The sequence below is a fragment of the Ursus americanus genome, chromosome 3 (assembly GCF_024610735.1).
Source record: "Ursus americanus isolate L20-20 chromosome 3, mUrsAme1.1.p, whole genome shotgun sequence".
NCBI classification, from domain to species: Eukaryota; Metazoa; Chordata; class Mammalia; order Carnivora; family Ursidae; genus Ursus; species Ursus americanus.
Window position 1 is genome coordinate 46,215,317 of NC_142129.1, and position 23,171 is coordinate 46,238,487.

The 23,171-nt window shown below is 42.7% G+C and overlaps 1 protein-coding gene across 4 annotated transcripts in view; it reads right to left on the reverse strand.

Annotated features, from left to right (window-relative positions):
- The window catches only part of CREB5 (cAMP responsive element binding protein 5), a 394,423-nt gene that overhangs the window by 82,094 nt on the left and 289,158 nt on the right, over positions 1-23,171 (reverse strand). For all 4 annotated transcript variants that reach the window (XM_045792960.2, XM_087860952.1, XM_045792959.2 and 1 more), the window contains 2 exons: positions 17,327-17,453; positions 12,057-12,167 (listed from right to left, as the gene is read on the reverse strand). In XM_045792960.2, coding sequence (XP_045648916.1) covers positions 12,057-12,167; positions 17,327-17,453 — 238 coding nt within the window. The remainder of the gene's footprint in view (positions 1-12,056; positions 12,168-17,326; positions 17,454-23,171) is intronic.

Below are 23,171 nucleotides of genomic sequence, written 5' to 3' on the forward strand. Positions count from 1 at the left end.
GGATACACCAGTCAGACTGGCCCTCTATTCAGGGTCAGGATTACAATTTAGTTTTGTTCTCTGCTTGTTGCCCTGGGTACAGGAAATGATGTGCCACAAGCAGGGGTTTGGAGATTCACAACAAAGCCAGGCAAAACCCCTCGGGAATGTCAGAGGCCTACTGTTTAAAAAAAAAAAAAAGAGGCCCGGTGCATAGTTGACGCTAATAATAAATATTTGCCAACTGATTCTCACTGCTTCCATGCTTCCACCCCAACTAGAATCCAGGCACCACCTTGTTTCTAGGTTGCCAAAGCACGGAAGGGTCAGACCCCAAAGCTAGCTTTAAATCCTTGGTCTGTCATTTGCTGGTTGAGTGGTCTTGGGCACTATACATCAGTTCATTTGCCTGTAAAAACAGGGATACAATTTTTATAGGATAGGTATGAGAATTAAGTCAGATAATACATGTAAATGCCAAGTGTAAGCAAGCACTTCATGTACAGTGCCTTGCTAAGTCTTCACTACATGGAAATCACACAGTAATATGGCCTATGATCAGCGCTCAATGCATGTTTGATTATATATATTATATAATTATATATATTATATTATATAACTAATTACTCATATTCATTCATCCGACACAGGGATATTTTGTGCCAACTATGTGCTAGGTGTTCAGAGCCCTCCCTTTGGGGAGCCTAGGCACCAGCAAGGAGGTCACAGTCTGGTTACCAGAAGACTCGCTCAACCTTAAAATAATACTCCATTAATATCACCCCATGGGACTTAAGCTGTTCTATATTCTCTGTTTAACTTTCTTGCTTGAGAATGGAATCAGCGACATTTAACCACCCAGTCATGATGATAAAGTTTAATCAATATAAATCCATCTACTTACATAGTGACTGGTGAAATAAAATGGTCAGAGGATGATTTCTCATAAACAGGATAAGAGCAGGAGACATATAATCCTACCTCAGGTAATTGTGAAAGTCACAAACCTATCTGCAGTTTATTTAAGATACTCAGGTATATATTTAAATAGACAAAGGCTTGGCTAGATAAACACAGAAAATGTGGAAGAGCCACATTTATATTCCTAGGGAAGCCAATATTTTTGTAATAAATAAGCTGAATAATGACAAAAACCAGAGAATTTTTAAAAACTCTCAAAACACTGTGCTTCCAACCAAGAGTCGTGTAAACAAAACGAAACAACCCCCCAAAAAACCTACTGAATATATTTTAAAGTATTCACTTTAAGGTCTTAGAAACAAATGTATAATGAGTAAAGTAGGAAAGCCAGTTAATTAATCAGACTTTGAAAAATGCAATAGAGGGAGGACAACCTGCTCCATCATTTTCCCCCTGGATTCCAATACTGGCCCTCATTAAGAAAAATTCCTGTAAAGTACAGAAGTGTATCAAAGACGAAAATCAACTAGGCCAACAAATATAGAAAAAGACAGCAACAGACCCATAATGTAAAAATTGCAAACAAAAACTGGCAAAGATTTTGTTAAAAGATGATAATTCTTGGGGGCGCCTGGGTGGCTCAGTTGGTTAAGTGTCCAACTCTTGATTTCGGCTCAGGTCCTGATCTCAGGGTTGTGAGTTGAGCCCTGTGTTGCGCTCCATGCTCAGTGGGGAGTCTGCCTGAGATTCTTTCTTTCCCTCTCCCTCTGCTCCTGCCAACCCCCCCAACATATTCTGTCTCTGTCTCTGTCTCTCTCAAATAAATAAATCTTTTTAAAAAAATGATAATGCTTAACACTTCTGAAAATGCTGTTAGATATCCTCTTGTATTAAAGATAGGAATGAAAATCTGGTATAAATTTTAAGAAATTTGGTGGTATATACATAAAGACTTTAGAATGTTTAATTCTCTTTGACCTGATAATCCTAATTCTAGGAATCTATCCTAAAAATCAAAGATATAATTAACTAACTTCAGATCAGGTTTTAATTTTATTTTTATAATCAAAGGGTTATTTCTAGTAGAGAAAATCTAAATACCCAGAAATAGAAATAAGGGAATAGTTAAAATTTTTATGTGACACCCATAGGATAAATCACACAATTATTAAAATGTTTTCAAAAGACACTTGATAACAGAAAATGCTTATAATATGTGAAATTTTTTAAAAACAGGATATAAAGTATATATTCAGTATGAACTAATTTTTGATATATTACATGTAAGAACAGGGAAACAAGAAAAGAATCTTTTCATTTTAACGTATCTCCAAAAGTTTGCCTCTATATATTAATTTTGACCAAAAGTACATTGGAATTAATTAATTTATTGATTTATTTATTAAAAGATTTTATTTATATATTTGACAGAGAGAGAACACAAGCAGGGGGAGGGGCGGAGGCAGAGGGAGAAGCAGGCTTCCCGCTGAGCAGGGAGCCCGATGTGGGGCTCGATCCCAGGACCCTGAGATCATGACCTGAGCAGAAGGCAGACACTTAAGGACTGAGCCACCCAAACACCCTTGGAATTCATGAATTTATGTATTAAAAAAAGTACTAAAGTCTGGGGCCTGCACCAAGGGGATTTCAAAACTGAAGTATCAAGGCACCTTACTGTGAAGCCACGTCTCCTTCAGGAGGCGCCACGCTGGGCCTAGAGGGTTTGTGCAGGGCTTCTCTGCGGAGTTGCACCTGGCAGTGGCTGGCAGAGCCCCAGGGTACCAACCAATGCAGGGATTTGGGGAGTTGTGGGAAGGATTCTCACGTGCTCAAATATCTCTCTCCCACCCACTTGTCATAGGTCCTGAAATTCCATCAGTGTGAATCAATCATCTAAGTTAAGTCCTACCTTATCCCTGGAACTTAAAAAAGAAAAAAACAAAACCCACAGTGTGGGGGGACATATTACTTCACAGTGACATCCCCATCTAAATTAGTTTATCAGACTTTCCCTTGTTCATTCTATCCACAAACATTTCCTGGGCACCTAGAACATGCAGGAGAGATGCCAACCTGGGGACAAGGAGCTGAAATGTGGCCTCTGTTCTCTAAGGGATCACAGGCTGGTTGTCAGGCCAGAATGCAGACAATGACACACAATACAATTCCACAAGGAAGAGATAACCAAGGTACAAACGGAGGCTACCATTGCAGAAGGCGTGGCTGCACCCTACCTGAGGAAGTTAGCAAGACTTCACAGGAAAGGTGCATCTGAGCCGAGTCTCGGGGAAAAAAAAGGGAGTGACGTTTGCAGAGCTGAAGGAAATAGGATAGGAGAGGCAAGGCAGCCAGGGAGAGCAAGAAGCGTCCAGGAAGGTGCCAGCCTCCTGGGAGGGGCTCTGCAGAGCTCAGCGGAGCAGGACAGGCTAGAAGGGACACAGGACCAGAGTGAGCCCTCGAGTGCCATGGAAACACGGGTGCGTTCCCATGCGGAGTGCCAAAAGGGAGAAGGATGTTCCAGAAAAGGGCGCAAGGGAAACACCTGGCAGCTCTGAAATTCTACCCCAATGCGCTCCGGCTCCCTCTTGCACTTCAGATCCTGGCTGTCCACTGGAATCAGGTTACCGGCTTGCCTCTCTGGTTGCACTTTAAATCTCAACAATCCAAGGCCACAGTTGGACGAAAATCTCGTCCTCCTTAAACACATCTTCTGTTCTGGTGATTGTGAATACCATTTCAAAATAAAAATACTTGATGTTTAGCTTTATTGTGTGGGACTTAACTATTCTGAGAACCTAGCAATTCACCTTATTCCTACCCAGGTGAACACAACAGTCCTATAGTCCTACAGTACCATAATACAGCTAGCTTATCAAACTAAGCAGGGAGAAAAAAGACAATTTTAAAAGGATACAGTAGGGAAAATATACCCTTTGCTAGTTTTTCACTCGAAGATTAAATTCTCCCTTCTATTTTTTTAAGAAGAGAAAAATCCCAAAACTTTAGGAAAACATTACTTCTTCCATCCACCCCCATGTCCCACCTTCCATCACCCTCAAGGCACACATTTTCTGACAGATTTTCTGTACTTGCCACATAAAATGCCAAATCAAGGCAGAGCCATCAGCCCAAAGTGCAAAGCAAACGTTCGTTATTAGTCGTGCTGGCAAAAATCTTGGAAACAGACACAAATTCCAAGAAAAAGACCAAAATATATCTCTGCAAAGCAGAACTTCCCTGTAACAAGATTTGTAAAATTCCCCCCCCCCCGCCCCGCCCCCCGGCTATTCTGACACAAGCTGAACTTATTTGCACAATGTTCCAAAGCAGGCAGGGACACACGCACACGCACACAGATACACAAAGAAGACATGCCTGAAAACTGTCTGAGAGGGGGTGTTCCGAACCGGACCATGTGCGGTGTCCTTGCCCAGATGCCTCTGAGTTGGGGCTTGGGAACATTAAACAAACACAAAAACAAGACCCGGCAATGCGCGTGCTGGGCTGGATGACAGAGGCAGCGAGCAAATATTGGGATTGTGTTTCACCTATTGCCATGGTTACCAAAACAGGGTGGATACTGACAGAAAGAGAAAGAAATCAAACTGGGAAGACAATGCGTCCCAGGAGAATGTCTGAATGTGTGTATGAGGAGCTGCTGGGGAGGGGAGAAGGGGGAGCCAAGAGAAGAGATCTGATGGAAAGGGGTATTTCAATACCCCTTTGTGTTGTGTGAGCAGTGAGCTCAGCCAACGCTCTGCACGGGCACAATACAGACCTCGGACGGCCCATGGAAGATCCACACAGCCCAAGGAACACACAGAGGAGACGTGGGAAGTTTAGTTTTGCTTGGTGGCGGACAAGATCGAGGCAGTGTCCCCTCAGCGCCAAGAGATGAAATACTTGGTGTGTATCCACACTCTGAATGGTGAATGAGAATAGCTTAGTGGTATCAAAGAGGGAGACAACCAGAAGAGACTCTTAACCACAGGAAACAAACTGAGGGCTGCCAGAGGGGAGGTAGGTGGGGGGATGGAGTAACAGGCTGATGGGCATGAAGGAGGGCACATGATGGAATGAGCACTGGGTGTTATAGGCAACTGATAAATCACTAAATTCTCCCCCTGAAACTAATAATACACTCTATGTTAACTAACCTGAATTAAAAAAAAAAAAAAAAGAATTGCTTAGTGGTATCATGTCAAGACTGCCCCCCTCCCCACCGCCAGTCTCAAGAAGAATTGTAGAGAAGTGGGCCCGTTCCTTTGGGATGGTCAGCTTCAATTCCCAGTTGACGTGATTTAAAGGGAAAAGCTGATTGACCCTCCTCTCCCCAGGTACTTTGACGCGTTAACCAAACTGCAGAAAACACTTCTGGAAACCCTCCGCTTAGAACGTTTGCTATCACAGCAGCTAGCAGATGGCTTTCCCTGTCAATTCCTGACTGACACATGGAGAGTGAAGTTCCATAAACTTGAAAACCCAGAAACTGTGTTTTAATTTCTCTTCTTTCTGCTAATGAGCTATGTGACCTGGGACAAGCTATTAACTTGAACTTCAGGCCTTTTTTCTCAAAGGGAAAGGATTTTGCTAAAATAATCCCCGAGTTCCTTTCCTTCTTTGGAATTTCCTGATTCATAGACAATTGATAATCTCTCAAATTCCTATTTTCAAAACAAATATAATCAAATGTATAATCCTGTGTATTTGAGGTTCTGATCAGCACATGGAATGTAGTTCTGTAGGAATTTATTCTGTTCTATAGAAATATAAATAAGTGGCTGCTAGCTCTTATCAAGGATATCATAATTGAATTATTTACATGTTACCCAAAAAAATGGCATGCTATATTCCTAAATTTTAAACTTTCTATAGTTTAGATGGGCAAAGTGTCAATGGTATATGAACGGGTATACTTTCAGCCAACAGAAAGGAGTTGGGACTTCTATTTGCTGTTAGAGAAATGCTGCAGCTTTTAATTCTTTAATAACCATAACTAAGCTCAAATTCAGCATTTGTCCTGGCCAGATAGAATATGGATCAGCCTTCTCTCCTGTGTTTAGCCGATGAGAACTAGAGAGTCTAACAGGCATAAGCGAATAGGTAGCTGGGCCTGAGCTATTAATTTGAACCTCATCTTATCTTAACCGCTGAGTTTTGTTTTTGTAAGACCTTGCTTCTACTCAGGACAAGTTACTATAGGGACACCAGGGATGGCATGATAAAGTAGAAACAGGACAAAACCCAAAGATGACTTGGGTGCAGGGCCTGGTTATGCCACTGGATGATGCTGGAGAAGTCACTTAACTTTTCTGTGTCTATGAAATGAGGATAGTAATATTTCCCTGTTGACTGTACAGGGTTGCTATGAGGCTCCAATGACACCTGAATCATTTGTAATTTGGAAAGGGCTCTATTAATAGAAACCCACAGGGTGATCACCCCCCCCCCATGGCAAATCATGGTTTAGAGCCAAGACCAAGGGGTTCCCATCCCAACACATTTTACCAGCTTGTATGTTCTTCACTGGTTACCTAACTTCTCAGTTTATTCATTTGTAAAATGAGATTAAGAATAGTATCTCCCTCATCAGACTGATGTGAGGATTAAATAAGAAAACATAAGATGCTTCACATAGCTTCTGCCACACATACAAGTGCTTAACGTTAACAGTTATTATTTTCTACTAGGGTGTTTTAAGAAAGCAAAGTGCCTTTAAAATGAGACCCATCACTCATATTAGTGAGAACATAGATTTTTGTTGCTGTTTTTGTTGTCATGGAATCTTACATAATTCCTACTCATCTGCATACGGGACAGTGGTTTTTTACAGCAGGGAGGGAGGAGGAGTCTGAAAAAAGTGGCCACCTTGGCTCAGGCCATCGTCATGTTTTGATCATTGGCTGCTGGCATGATTCAAAAGTTAATGAGAGTTTCTTTAAAGTCAACAGTATTTCCTGCCTCACCACAAAGCTTCTGAGAAGCAGACAGCCTATTCATTCACTGTTTTTTTTTTTTTTTTATTCCTGGACTTTTAGGAAGTGAAACTGGGGGTGATTAAAGCAAATAGGCAAATCGCAGAGCGGCATTTCTCAAGACTGCCAGGGAGATGTTACCTGGAGACTGTCTTTTCATGTGCATAAACTTTCCAGGCAACTCCATATGGAGCCAGGCTTCTCTGTGATTTATCTGTTGGACAGTGGGTGGCCAAGGGGCACCGTAGGCAAACAGTTATCCAGCTCGATAATTAGGGAGGGGAAAGGCAAACACAAACACACCCAGGTTGACATTCAAAACAAAGTGGAGATTTAACCACGGATTGCGCACTATCCCACCCTAGTTCTTGTCTGCCCATCTGCCAGCAGAAAACCAGGGGCCAAGAAAAGAAGCACTGTTAGTGATTTATCAGTACAGCTGATGAAAAAAGCATCATGCTGGGTAGAAACGTGATGGTCTGAACCGGGGGCCCAGCTTTGTGTTGAAATGATGGCTTGATTTCCCTCGGTGTTTATTGGCCTTTGGTGTCCTCACTTGTGAAATGAGGAATGGGGGCAAGGTCTTCACTAAGTACCTTCTACCTCTAAAAGGCTTTGACTTTCCAACTTTTTTTGTTTGTTTCATTCACTCATGAACGTACGTATGTATGTATCTATTCAATAAATTGTAAACTTAATTTCAAATAAGGTACTGACAAGTTGACAACTGAAATACAGCACAGCTAGTCTATCACAATGGAAGAAACAACATTTAGTATTGATCCTTCTCAATTCCTAGGTCAAGTTATTCCAAAGTCTATTTTCTAAGTAACAGATATATTGCTTTTCTCTCAAGGAAAAGAAAGCATGCCGATGTTGTTTCCAGATCTTTCAAAGAAATCAAATGTAGTCAAGTGCTCTTTCTCAGCTGATTACTGAGCTCAGCGTTTATCTCGTTTTATCCTCTCCTTCTGAACCCCACCCTTGCCCCTTACCCACTCCATCCCATCCCCACTTCCACTGCTACTGTTTGGTTCCTTCTCCTTATTTTAATTCAACTCAACACAACTAATTTAAATTCAGTTCTCATTCATGGGGCCTTTCTTAGTACAAGGAACTTCCAAGATGCACAGATTATCTTTAAGGAGCTTACAATCAACTGAGTAAGGGGGAGTGGGGGAGGGACACACATGTAAAATAAGAAACATCAAGATAAAAATGTGTTTGGAGAGAGAGGCAGCGAAGCTGAATCACTCAGGGAGGCCACAGAGCTCTGGTTAAATCAAGGGGGACATTCGGTGCTACAAACCACCCCTCGTTTTTTCCAGGTTATCTGAAGGTCTAAACCTCTAAACAGGAGGTCCTCGCCATCCTCATCTCCCATTTGTATGTAAATATAAATGAACCCCAAAGAATTTGATATAATCTACCGGTTGCTGTTATCTGGAAGCTGTGTGATATTTTTACCTAAAGGATCAATATTGTGATGAAAGTTTTGTCGGTGGAGTCTGAGATGTTAGCCTTCGCTAGATGATGCGTCATTGGGCCAGTTTTTTAACCTCTTGGAGCTTCAGTTGTCTCCACAGCGCCCTGTGGTGGCGCTGTCCTGAGGGCAAAATCAGGTCTCGGGTCTATGCACCTTCTCCCTAGTGTCAACACTCCCTTGGCTTCCCTTACTGTGTCTAAACTGAGGGTGAATCCTGGGCACAGCGGCCACAGCCCTCTCTGGAGAGCTGTTTATTACCGAGACACAAGACAAGAGTAGGGACAAGTTCCCCCCAGCTTTTATTTATTTAGGTTCCAACCCCATTATGGGCCTCAAAGAAAAAAAAAAAAAAAAGGAAAACCTCTTTGAAAGCTAGACAGAAGTGAACACAAATCTATGCAACTCTGAAGATACCATATCCACACCACCACAGAATCACTCACACCCACAAGAGGCTGGAAATGTGTCCCAGTCTGCTTTAAACTCCCTTACCCTCTCTGTCTCCTTCTTCCTCCCCTTTTCCATTTCTGTCTGCTTATCTCCCCTCATTTTCTCCCTTTCCCCTTTGAATGTTAAAAATGTCCATCAGTATCCAGTGAACTTCCTTTCTAGCAGACGCCATTTTCATGGAAGATACCCACTGATCCCAGGATTCTGGGAGGAAGAACCCGTTGTTTTGGGTGGTTAGAAGGATGGAAAGCTCTCACAGCTCTGTCTTCTCTGACCTCCGAAATGAAACCCAACATGCACACAGTCACTTGTATAACCATGAAGCCATATGTTTGTCGGCTTAATTCTTCGGAAAAAGAATCCATAAAACTCCATTATAATCTGTCAGAGTTATGACAGAACCAGCTTGGACAGATGTGACTTCAGAACACTGAAGTCCCCTGCTGGATGTCCACATCCAGGAAATCAAAAGAAGGGCACCGTGCTACTTGACTGGGATATTCCAGATTCATACACTGTACAGCTCACCAGGGACACCCATTTTGCTCTCTTCCACAATAGAAATGACCCACTTGTGGCAAGAAAGCTGGATGCATCCTACTGAGCAATCACTAGTCAGACAGCTTCTAACAAAGCCGTACAGTTAAAGCCATCCTGTCTTAAGCTTTTGTCTACCTCCAGGACCTCCAGGTTTCACCAGAGATGCAGGATGATGGCTCTTGTCAGTGGTCAAGAGAGAGTGTGAAATAGATACTCTGACACCAATGTCCCCAGGAGAATAGATCTGCAGTGTTGTGGTATGGGCGACACCCTCCCTGGCAGCTCTCTGGTTTCTCGCGTGCTCTGAGAACACGCCCCGTAGAGTGCATTCATCACAATAGCCCATGTGTGACCTTTAGAAAAGTCCTTGAAAACAGTGAAACAGGAGTCTTAGTTGAAATCTGGAATCCATTCCAGTCTTACACAGGAAGAAAATTAGGCATAGAACAACAAAGCCCATAGTTCAGAGAAACCTGGGGAGGCTCTGGCTGACATTAAAATCATGGAAGATTTTTTTTTTCTCCACTACTTTGTATTTCATAAAAGCTTTTCATCTGAGCAGCCCAAAGCTGCTAGAAAATACTGGACAGTTAGTAGGCGGCAACAACTGGTTTCTCCAGTGAATAAAGCAAGCAGAATGAGAATAGAAATGCTGAGTAATGTATTAAAAGCCGATTACTAAACACTTTTCCAGGCTACTAAGTAAATTATACTTCTCTAAAATATAAGTGGCCAATACCACCATTTTCCCCTTTGCAATAACGGATTGGCAATAACGGTGTCAGGGGTGGGAGCCTGGGACAGAGAGAATAACTACGCTCCCCAAGCCCTAACTGCAAGATAGAATTCATTAGCCCAGACATCACGATCTGGAAATATTCAACCATCCACCCAGAGCATGAGTCAGCGGAGTCGTATGCTTGCTCAGTAAATTTAACTCAGCAAACATTTGTGGGGTCACACTATTTTATAGGTACAGACCAATTCCCTTCTGTCTCTAGCTGATAGTATTCACAATAACTGGCCATATCATATGTTTTTTTTTCACACATACAAATAATTATAAACCTGTACTCCCTTTGGAAGTGTTCTCCTTCTTTGCCAGTAAGAAGGGAGAACATTTCTGAGTCAAGTGGTGGCATCTAATCCAGTGAAAATCAATTGGCGGGGAAATCTGGTTTGGAACTGAGTATAAGAATCCACCTAAAGTTTGTCTGGGAGGTCCCTCAAAAGGGATACAGACCCCCAACCAAACAGGATGATTCAGAAAGAATCCAGCTGGGGGAGTAGCATCTGAGGCTCAAACCCAGAACACTTATTCATACACATGAATAACTTCATTTTGTTTTTTTCTTAAGTACCTTCACAGTTCATTTTTTATTTTCCTTTAAAAAAAAAAAAAAAAAGCAAATGGCATTACTCTGGTCTCCAAAACAGATGCCAGTTTGAACTTCACTCTGCCAGCAAGTATTTGGTTTGGCTCTGCAGGGCTTGAGTTGAAAAAATATTTGCCAATTCCAAAAAGATTTAACGAGCTTTGCTGAAGATGCCGGTGCCATCTGGCATGTCACAGAGACTGTGGCACAGCAGAGAGCACTCTCTTAACCACAGATTTGATTTGCCCAAGGTGGCCAACACTGGGAACGCAGGCGCTTCCTTGAATCAAGGAGCTGAAAGGCAAATGAGTAAGATTGCCAAGCAAAAGTGACCAAAGCAGGCGTCAAAAAAACTTGCTGCCATTGAAAATGAAGTTACCTGGTTTTGGTGGCAGATTTTCAGAACTGTCAATGACATCCTCAGACCGGCCACCAGACCGGTCCCCAACGCTGTCAGTTAGGAAACCAAATAAATATCCTACTTGTAGCACAGCTACCCTGATCCAGTATCAGATGCTAAGAATTTTGCTACAGTGTATTTTGTCACCGTCTGATACCTTACTAATTGTGGTGCCAGAATTTAACTACATGAAAACCGAACGACCTACTTCAAGTAACTCTACTAAATACAACCAGCAAATTTACTTTATATTGTAAAGATGGACATGCATTGCTTTTATTAATATTTAATATGACATAATGCATAAATCCTTCTTTCACTGTGATTGGAAAGACTGACCTTACTGCACATAAATCTCAAATGTTAAAAGCCACCGATGGTTGTCACCTGAAATCACGTATTTCAGTAAGAGGTGCAATTACTCTGCACGAAAACAAGGCTGTGATCCTTTGAATTAGTGCCACATCTGACAACTATAACAAAAAATGAAAAATATTTCCGTACTAGTGTGTGCTTAAAAATCACATGTCTGTTTACACGGATATGGGGACAGGAAGAGGGACACTGAGGCTGTGGCCACCTTGAAGAAGAGAAAACTCTGGATCGTTTTTGTTAATTTCACGTTATGAGAAAATGCACACCTACTTGGGTGTATCCCACCTCAACTCCTATGGATCTCCCCAAACTCCTAAATGTCCCTTTCACTGAGGCTGATCCAATGCTTGTTACATGGTGGTCTGATGCCAAGGTTCAATAACAAATATCCTCAAAGACAGAGCCAAGTTCTGTACTGCCTTTCCACAGAAAAGACCTATTCACCGAAATGACGACGGAGCCGTCTACCTGACTCAACTGAAATTTGGATGTCCAAGTAGAAATCAAAAGAAAAAGTCATGAAATAACAAAAGGATGATTATAATGTTATTTACCATTTTGGCTTCTGAATGCATTGGCTGGACCTGGGGAGAAGCACAGGGGTTGCTGAGATTTGGACCTTGCATTCCCAGGAGGTTGGAGTTCACTGACATCTGTCTCTCCATCTAAGAGAAAGGAAAGCAACAGAGTCAGAAGTCTAAGAAAAGCAGTCTAGGTCACAGACAAAGCTGCATTTCTCTTTCCAGTGGGTCATTTAGAATTTCTTTGAATAACTCCGGAGAAAGACTGTGGTTTGGGGAAGGGTAAGTAACACACTTCTGAGCCTTGATCTCCAGGACATGAGAGAATTCATCCAAAGCCATAGCCGCTATAGGAGATGCCCCGTGCCAACGAGAACCATGTTGTCATGGTACATTTACAAACAAAAGTATGGAGTATTTCCACTTTTGCAAACTCTCCAACTGCCACGAGTCATGCTTCTTTTTATAACTGTAAAGAATAATGTATGCATAGAAAAATGCTGGAAGGATACATACCAAATGGTTATCTCAGGTTATCCGTGGCTTTTTTTCCCCTAAGTTTTATACAAAAACATGAATCATTTTAGCAATAAGAAAAACATTAAATTAACTTAAAAAGTAATGCTCTGGAATATGCTGGGTCTTCTTGCCACTGTAACTTATAAACACAATCAAGATGACCAAGAGGGGGGCGGTGCCTGGGTGGCCAGTTGGTTACGCATCTGCCTTCGGCTTGGGTCCTGATCTCAGGGTCCTGGGATTGAGCTGCATGTCTGTCGGGCTCCCTGCTCAGTGGGAGGTCTTCTTCTCCCTCTTACTCTCCCTCTATGCTCTCCCTCCCTCTCTCTCTTTCTACCAAATAAATACATAAAATATTTTAAAAAAAGAAAAAGACAAAGATGACCAAGAGGTGTTGAGTTGCTGCCCCTGGCTTATCTCCCCTTCCCAGTTAGCCTAGTCAGGACACTACACAGCAGCAGGTTTTGGTCTCATAACAGGGCTAGGCCTTGGGGGGGCGGTGAAGAAAGCAGGTGAGGGTTCCGTATGACACGTGACAGACACTGCCCTGCTGGCCTGCCACCATGTCTAGAATTAACATCATTTCAAATACCTGCATGAGTTCTGGCATTTTTGTCTCCAGGGTGTCCCTGTTAAAAAGGAAATACAGTAATATCTCTCTTTCAGTCAGGGAAGGGTATGTCTGATTGAGATTTTCTGTTTAGTAGAAATTCAGCATGTTTCAAAGAACTAGAATAAAGCAAGTACACTTAATACTAAATCACATAGAAGACTTTCCTCAAGAGGAAAAAAAATAAATTCTTCAATGCCAAAGCTGTTCGCCTTGCCAAAGGATGGAAATGAAAACGGGTCAGAAACTTAAGGGAATCGGTTTCTGCCCAAAGTTAGCCTGGGGAGTCTGAGGAAATACAGAGTTCTTTATCACTGGAGCTCTTCCCAGAGCGGGGGACAGAAACCTCCCAGGCAAGAATGGAGAGTGAAAGCTGAGGTAAATGCCCCGTTAGGGTCCCTACCACGGTCGGCTTCCATCCCTGCAATCCCTGCTGGGTCCACCCCAGGCGCAGGGCTGCAATTACGACATTCATGTGTGGGTTAGCAGAGGTGCTCACGAAATGACACGAGTGATGATTGGACAGTCCCTATCACAGCAAAGCACCCTCCGCTGTCCCTTAGCCTGGAAGAGCCTAGCGGTTATCTGGCAGTGTATGTCTGTGCGAAACTGCTTCAAAGGGAGCTATTTGATGAAGAATTTTCTATACGGTCCAGATCATGCCAGCAAAACCTCTGGGGCCTTATCAATTCAGTAAAATAAAATGTTCACTCCCATATATCCCCTGAGTCTCCAGGTAGCCTAGGTATTTTATTTTTTATTATTGTTTTTGTAATTCTGGTAAAATACGCATGTCATAAAATTTACCACTGTAACGAGGTTTCCATGTACAGTTCAGTGCTATTAAGTAGGTCCACGTACTCTAATTGTTAAGTCATGAAGACTGCTCCACAAAAGGCATATTGCTTCTAACTCCCCCTTCCAGAGGCTGGGAGATGGAAGAGCTGGAAAGGCATCTGACCCTTTATTCCAACTGGTCACCTTCTCCTAGAGGGAAATCAAGTCCAAATGAGCTTTTGCTTTCAGTTTCCTGAAGGAAGGTCACTGAGAAGTACAAAATGATTATCTGGAAGTTTCCATGCTGCTCTCCATCATGCACTTTGCACTACAAAGAAGGGCGAGCAGCTTACTTGCAGCTTCGGGATCCAGAATCAGCCCTGCTTCCCACTCTGTGGACAAGTTACAGCCTGTGACTACTCCTACTCCATGACTCACAAATGCAACAGAATGCAGAAAACAGGCTGATTTCTCTACTTAAAAAAAAAATTGCATTTTTCCATCTTAGTGATCATAAGGGGTCAGCAAGAGCCTCTGCCAGACAATGATTTGGTGCTTACACTAATAAGGGTCTGCCCCACGAGCGTGCTTTGGTGATGTGCCTAGAATCAAGAAGTCAGAAGATGGGAGTGGTTTTGCTGAGCAACATTTAGCACTGCAGGTAAAACATCCAGGTAAAGGATTTCACCTTTTTTTTTGAGCTTCTCCTTTCTCTCTGAAACAAATCAGAAAGCGGCAGCAAAAATAACAAAACAATAAAAGTAACTGTGTCTCTACAGCTCACTGGGCTTTTGTAATTATAAATGAGTGTTCGTATTTCCAAATTATGTAAACATTTGACTTTCAAGATAGGAAATCACAGCACCGTGAAATGCTGCCTTGTTCACCACATCCCCAGCATCTAGCGCAGTGCTTGGCTCGTAGCAGGTGCTCAACGAAAGCATGTGCAATGAACAAATACATCATTTTGCTTCATACCTCGGGCCTTGTGAAATGTGTGGCCTGGCAGTACGCACTGCAAATCAGTTAAGAATATGACCTCCACCTACAGAGAGACTGACCTTTTATACCAAGGGAATCATGGTTCCCCAGGGCAGGAAGTCTACGTGAAGACTACGCTTAAAATGCCAAAATCTGAGGACAGAAGCAGGGAGACTTGATAACAAGGAGACAAAGGCCTAGATCTCTGGGACCAGGAACAATCAGGGTATCTTTTTTTTTTAGAGATTTTATGATAGTTTTTAGGAGTTACATTCGTGTCACTCTAAACCAAGGTTTCTCAACCTCAGTGCTGTTGACATCGTTGGCCCAAATAATTTGTTTTTGGTGGGGGCTGTCCTGGGCATTGTAGAATGTTGAACAGCACCCCTGGCCTCTACCCACAGAGGCCAGCAGCAGCCTTCCCTCAGTTGTGACAACTAACAACAGTATCTCCGGATGGTGCCCAACAGTCGCCCTGAGTTGGAATCAGCGCTCTCGACTGCCACTCTGGTCACAACAGCTGTGCCCATCAGTGACACGGGCTGGGGAACTCCTGTGGGGGTGGCATCCCTGACTTTTTGTCTATATTGGCTCTGATCCTTTACTTTTGTTCTGAAGATCAACAGGAGGTCAAGTTGTATAATGAGATGATATGGTGGAAACCAGTGCCGGATACTTAGACACCAGGCCCTCTCCTCCCGTGTCCCACTTTTTGTCCCTGGAAATGTACGGGTTAGTCAAATGGGCAAAAAGGTCACTGAAGTGGTGTTTTTCTGGCTAAGGGATAGAATTTATGAAAGGACACTACTTTTGGACGAGAGGGATTTAGCGTGGAAAGGAAGACAGCTTATGGTGGGAGTCTTCGTGCGCCTGGCTGGCTTGAATTAAACCTGGGCAAGTGGCATTGGCGGCGCTGTCGTAGCTCATCTGAAGACGTTGAAGGTGACCATGGCCAGGAAAGTGTGTCGACTCCTCTGTTCCTTCTGGCCCGATTTTTCAAAGACTGTTTCTAGCCAGGACGACCCACTATTCATAGTAGGTGGGTCCAGTTCTCTGAATTTGGGCCTCCCAGCCCTCAACCCCCACCTTCACTCAGATAATCGGCAAACTGCTCAACCTTCGAGAATCTGAGCTGCTCAGCATGAGTTGAGATGGGGTTCGTCACAGCTGTGAGGCATTAGACAGCTGCCTTCGACTTCTTACTCTTCAGCTTTTCATCCATAAAATGACTGCGTCATCGCCACAATCCCATTCCCACAGGATCCCGACGACAGCAACATGAAGTGACAAACGTAGGCAATTCCTTACGATGCAGAAATGCTCTGTTGATACTGTTGTGGGAGGGGATTCGTTGAATTGTCGTATTATCTCTTAGGGCTTTTGGGAACACCTGCGGCCCCAGAAATAAGGACACCAGCCAGGCTCCCCAAAGCACAAGGCCAGGGAGGATGAAGCAGCACAGGGAGGGGATCCTGTGGAAGGAGAGCAAGGTTTGCTCTGGGATACCCTGTATGTCCCTTCTAGGCTAATGTGCTGTTTTCGGCGGGGCGGGGGGGGGCATATTATATAACGATTAGAGCGTAGATTCTTGAGTCACACCACCTGGATTTAAATCTTTACGCTTCAATCACCTACTCACTGCAACCTTATAGCTAAGTTACTCAGCCATCTGTGCCTCCGCTTCCTCGTCTGTAAAATGGGGGTAATAACAGCGTATCCCTCACAGGTTTGTTGTGATAGGAAAAGCAGAGAATACAGTGTTATCACTCAGTGGTTGACCGAGTGGGCTCTGGGGCCAGAGTTCCTGGGTTCAGAACTCAGGATGCTGCTTCTCAGCCAAGCAAGCTACTTGCCATACTCACCCCATTCGAACAATGGGGTAGAAACAGCACGTGCCTGAGAGGATTGTTTCATGGGTTGATGAAGTGCTTATAGAGGGACTAGCACATGGCAAGCACTCAATAAATGTTGTAAGCATGATTAACAGAACATGATACGCAGGGACACATATTAGCAGGTATTATGTATCACCGTTATTATTTTTGTTATTATAATTGTTACTCTGAGTCCTGGCAAGACCACTCCCTGGTGAATTAAGGACACTCGGTATATAGCCCAAGCTATACAGACTTTGGGCTAGTCCTGAAACACTGTGTCCTTGAACAAATTCCATTCCCTGGGTGTGGCAAGCTCACTTGTCACCAGCAGGAAGATGGGGCCAGGCCTCACTAAGGGAGCACTGAAGGGCGGGAAAGCCAGCGAGACACCTAGGGACAGACAACCGGGCACTCTCCGCAAAGCAGCACACAGCTCAGCTCTTCATCCAGAAGAAGCCGCTTTCTTTCCAGCTTAGATCTCAGCTTTTCCTGTACTGTTTTCAAAAGAGCAAGGCTCAGTGGAAGTGAGAAGCACTTACTGGCATCAAGACGGCGGAAGATCCCGGCATCGTCGGGTTGGGCAGGGTCCCAGGCATGGAGGCTGGCATGGGCTGTCTCTGTCTGTTGTGGAGATGTAGCAGAGAAGATAGAGAGCCTGGGACAGGCCTGGCAACACAGAAAAAGCAAACATCATTCCTGATGCCTTGGAGCAGGGGATCCACTGCCTGCTTCCCCGTGTCCCGAACCAGCGGGGACAACACCAACACATGAACAACAGATCAGATCCTCTGATGGGAACCACATAATTGAGGATATTAGGGAAATAATAACAAATAAAACACAAGCCTGGCTTCCTCTGCTGCTTCCTAGTTAATACATCAAATTCCACTTCATTTCCTGACCTCTGTTATCTAACTCATGTTCAATAGTCAACAAGTCGGTAAATCTCCCACAACCCCTGCTTCTTAGGGAAGGGACTTGGGGTGAAATCCTGTGTTTACTTAGAATTCTCTGCCCTGTGGAGGATCTTAGACCCTGAGATCTGTGTATGTTTGTTTTATCCGCACTCTCCTGTGCCTCTGCCTGGAAGCCCTCCTGGTTTTATTCTGGATATATACTTTCCCTGTCTGGATTCATAAAGCCAACTTCATTCATGAATTCCCAATAGAAATCTGTTTTGACTTTTTTATAGTTCTCCACTGTGGGTGGAAAAAACAAAAACAAAGCCAGGACACAGACCAAAGCAGCAGGAATGAGGTTCATGCCACGGCCGCCAGCCTTCCTAAGGCAAGTCCAGAGCCCAGCCCCCAATTACCAATCCCTCATTTTATAATAACTGGAGGTGTTAGGCTGTTTGACAGAAACTGATTTTGGCCTGACCTGCAGAACTCGGGTAAGCATTCCTCCGGGGAGTACATAGTTTGAGCTTTTGCTTCAATTTGCCAGAAAAAAAATTTTTTTTTAGGACTTTAAATTGATTTAATGAGCCAGGGAATGTGTGGCTGAGGGAAAAAGGAAATTATTTGTGTTTATGAAAAATGGCAAATAAGTGACCTCCTCAGCTAAATTCTCAATCTCCTGATACTTTTGCTCTGGGGAGCTGTATAAATGTCAAATCATTCAATGAAAGATTTAACAAATAAAACAAAACAAATAAATAAACAAACACCCCCTGGAACCTCTGAGTCTCCATGTTAAACTACCTTATCCTGAACGCCATAAACAAAGCTACCGCTTCCAGAATGAATGTGTTTTCTTAAAAAAAAAAAAAAAAAAAGATTCCTTCATGCTAAGTGCTGGGTAATGATTGCAGACAGAGATGTCCTGTGTGGTCCAGGGCCTTTCTGTGCTTCAGGGAAGGAGAGCCCCCACCCAGAGCAGCATGAGAAGCCTCTTCTCCGGAGCTCACGTGCCTCCCGTGGCTGATTTGGGGAGAAGTGGGGATTGAAACAGGGAGAACAACACCGCCACGCTCTTCTTTCGCGTTGTTGTTGAAATCTCAAGGATGAGGTTTTCTACTCTTTTAGCCTAACAGCTCCTTTGCGTAGAGCTGGGTATCGCAGGCACAGGGATCTTAGAAGGATTAGTCATAAATTAGTCCATATTTCTATGTTTAGGAAGTTACAGAAATGAAAATATAAAAGAATATGAAAGTTTTACCCAGACTCCATGCAGATAGGCACACACCGTACCCAGCTCTAGGAATAGAATGTGTATACGAACAGTTACATGGAGAGGCCACCAGAAGTAGCCAGGAACAATAAAATGAGTGTTTTCAGAAAAGCAATTGCGGGTATGGGTATTTCTTGACATGTGCCCTGGGGCCCCCTGGAGTACAGATTAACAATAGGATTGGTAGGGTCTTTGTAGGTCCTTCACCTTTTACAGTTCTAGGAAATGGCTAGTTCCCATTGGTCCAAAATTCTACAGTTGGTTGTACGCTCGCTGGGTCTCAAAGCCTACCTCACTCAGAGGTGACTAGCTCTAGTCAGCTAGGGATCGATGTGGCTCTGTCAACAGACAAGGTTTGCTTTATACTCTCCAGTCTTAATGTTTTGTTTGTGACCTTTGCTGGGAAGAAAGCAGCTGTATATCAAAGTATGTCATCTTTAATAATGGTCAGTTCCTCCAAGTGCAAGGTTAGTAATCTGAACTGCCCTGTTTTATAAGGAGAAAGATTCATGAGACCATCTCTACAGAGCGTTGTTAATTATCTATCCATCCACTCGTCTACAGATATCCAGACAGACAGATGTACACACACACGTCCATACATTCATGCATACATAGACATACATCTGAACATGCATACATACAACCTTCTACCATATGTCTTTCCCCCTAGTCACCAGGAGGAATGCTTTGGGTATAGATAGGGACAATGAAAAAAGACAACTGGAAACATTTTATAATGATTTGCCATATCCTCCTCATAAAGAAAGGGCAGCATATTATCATCATTTACATTTTGTTTCCAACGTGACATATTAATGATAATCTTGGTGATCAGTTTCTATTGACGAATCATTTTTAGAAAAGAAATCAATGAAACAATGCTTATGTGAATGGAGATGCAAAAGTAATTAAATTTAAAATGAGTTTTCACTCCTCACACAACTAGGGAAACCTCCCAGCTGGATAGAGTAGCTGGGGAATGGTATGCTTCGTTTAATCAGTGTTCTTATTAGGTCAGTTACTTCCACGCCATGCATAGATGTACCGGATTTTTAAATATCAAGCATTCCTTCATTAATTAAGAAAGCTTTTCAGGGTACTGAGTTCCCTTGAAATTATCATAATAATTGCCTAATGATAGCAATCAAACTAATTAACAATATGTACTTGAAAGAGAAATGGCTATTTGAGAACTCTGCAAATTTGGATTCTGAATAACTCTGAATTATTGTTTTACACAGATTCTATATTTCATTTATTTATTTATTTCTTTGAGAGAGAGAGAGAGACAGCGCGCGCGCACATGCACACACGTGCACACACAGTGGGGAGGGACAGTGGGAGAAGGGGAGAGAGAATCTTAAGCAGGCCCCACAACCAGCACGGAGCCTGACACGTGGCTTGATCTCAGGACCCTGAGATCATGACCTGAACCAAAATCAAGAGTCAGACGTTTAATAGACTGAGCCACCCAGGTGTCCCTACACAGATTCTATAAATAATTTCCCAACCCATGCTGGGAACAAAACTGGGGCGTTTTCTAAGCTTCTTGCTTGGGCTTTTAAAACTACAAAAACTGAAAGAAAAAAAAATCTACTCCTATTCATCGCTGGGTATACAAAGGGCTAGACTGAGGTAATTATGTAGCTTGGCCCAATAAATAATCATTTGTTCAGAATACTCTGATCATTGAAGGAAGAGTGGTATCGGAATAATTACATTAATTATCTAATTCCCTCTGTGTATATAGAAATAATTATTAACACATTGCACTTGCTTGAAACTTTTTATATTATACTTACACAGTTTCATATTTTTCAAAATATTTTCACGTTCATGTGACTTGAAACAATGCCATGTGGTAGGTAGGTCAGATTACCCCCATTTTACTCAGAGTAAGCTGAATTCAGAAACATTTAAATGTGCCCAAGGTCATATGGGTCATGAAAAGAAGCAGGGCTCATATTCAACTTGCAACACAGGGCTTCCCCCATCACACCTTGATGGCTCCCATAACTAAGTTATTATTGATTTTTTATACTAAAATAAATTCACGGTCTATTTCCTTTGATATCCACACTGCTCCCTGGACTTGGCAATGAAGTAGTAAAATTCTGCAGTATTGCTAACACGAGAAGTCACTCATCCATGTGAAATTATGTTTTCTTCCTTTAAAAAAAAAACAAAAAACTTCCCAAACAACACATCAGTTAGACTCTGAAAATAAGATGGCAAATCGCGGCAAAGTTGTGAAAACAAAGACCCAACAGTCTTTCTCCAGTGCAGGCTTGTTGCCATGAGCTAATAATTCCAGACTTTGAGCAAGCCGAGCCTCCTTTTTAATAACCATATGCCTCTAGGTAAAGTATTTCTACTAAAAATTATTGAGGCATGGAACAAGGTAAGATGTGTGAGCTCATGTTGGATTGTTCAATTACTAAACTGAGTCCCGTAGCATTAAGAGTTTTCCAACTTGACAGATTATTCCTCTTAATACACTTGTATAAACATACTGCTTACGGCTGAAACCTATGTAAGCTTTTCTTTCAATTAAAATGTCAGGGATGACAGACTGTGTTTTCAGTGTCCTTAACAGAATGAAAGGTACCACAGCAAGCGATTTCATGTCCTCATTTTTACCCCCAAAGGATGTTTTCCAGTCTAGGGGTGTCTGAAAAGTGAGCTCTGTGTCTGCCGGTCTTTGCCCTTGGACAAGCCCAACTATCTTTAAGGAGCGAGGGGCCAGTGATTTTGTTTGGAAGTCTCAGGAGGGTCACTGCAGATTGCTCTCCTTTCCCAGGTCTTGAAAAGATCCATGGCACGCTGGGTTGCCTATTTAACTCAAGACAGATAAATCTGCCAGATGCGTGGTCAGGTAAAGAGAAGAAGCAAGCGGTGAAAAAAAAAATGAGGTTAAAGAACTGGAAGACCGATATGAGCATCAAAGTCCAACCACAGACGTCTAAGAAATCGTGAGCAGGTAATAAGTCACAACAAAAAGGACTCAGAAGCACTTGGTGCATGCAGAATCATATGAAAAGCTTCGAAGCAATAAAACGGAAAGAATGGAAAGGGCAGGGAGCAGAGGATCCGGGTGTCACCGCCCTTAGAGTTTCTGACTCTGGGGGAGAGACTTTCTTCACTTTGGGGCTCTCCATTTCACCATCTGTTTAATGAGTGGATCAGACTAGAGGCCATCTGCAAATGCCCTGAAGCTCTGAAACTCAGATTCTAGAACTTGAAAATGAGATGTTGGTAATCTCATGAGACTATACGTTCTATTATGATCAGGGTATTCTTCATGGCTCACGGATGAATCCACGGAGCTTCACCAAGCTCCTGCAACATGGCAGGTGGTCAGCGTCTGTACTGAATGGAATGGAGTCAGTACAGCACTTAGTTCTTAATGTCAAAAATACACTTGAAATATGAATAAACCGCAAATAGAAAGTATCTCTAAAAAGCAAGAGAAGTTGCTAAAAAGGACTTGATACATCCCAGGGGGTCCACACCTTTTCCTCGTTTACATGTAACATAATTTCACGCGCAGACTAGAGAAAGAGTATTGCCCATTACCATTGTATTTGCTTATAAAGAGAAATGTGCTTTCTTTTCACCTTCTTAAATGAACTATTGTGGCGTAAAATGGCAAACTAGTTTCTGTCTAGGATGGGGAGACTGAAGAACTAAAGAGAGGAATACAGACTCTTAAGTGTTAAGAGAAGACTGTTAAGTAATGAGCAACACTTATTCTATCATTCTCCTCCTAAGTGAAATTTAGAAATTCCTATTTTTGTAAAGAAAGCATACTGCAAGATAATCAAGTAGAACATGAAATGGAAAAATAACGTAGTTAATTTCTTCCATGGGTGATAGTTACATTGTAAAATGGGGTAGTGAAGGACATGGGCTCAGAGGATGGTCTGCCTCGGTTGGAATCCCAGGTCTGCCACTTGCTAGCTGTGTGACCTTGGGCAAGTTACTTGGCCTCTCTGTGCCTCAGTTTTCTCAACTATAAAATGGGATGATAAAGAAATTTATCTCATGGCCTTAAATGAGTTACTGCATATTAAACACAGTCGACCCTTGAACAACACGGGCATTAGGAACCTGAAGTCCCTGTGTAATAAAAAAATCCACGTGTAACTTGAGTCTCCCCAAAATTAACTACAAGTAGCCTACTGTTGACTGGAAGCCTTGCTGATGATA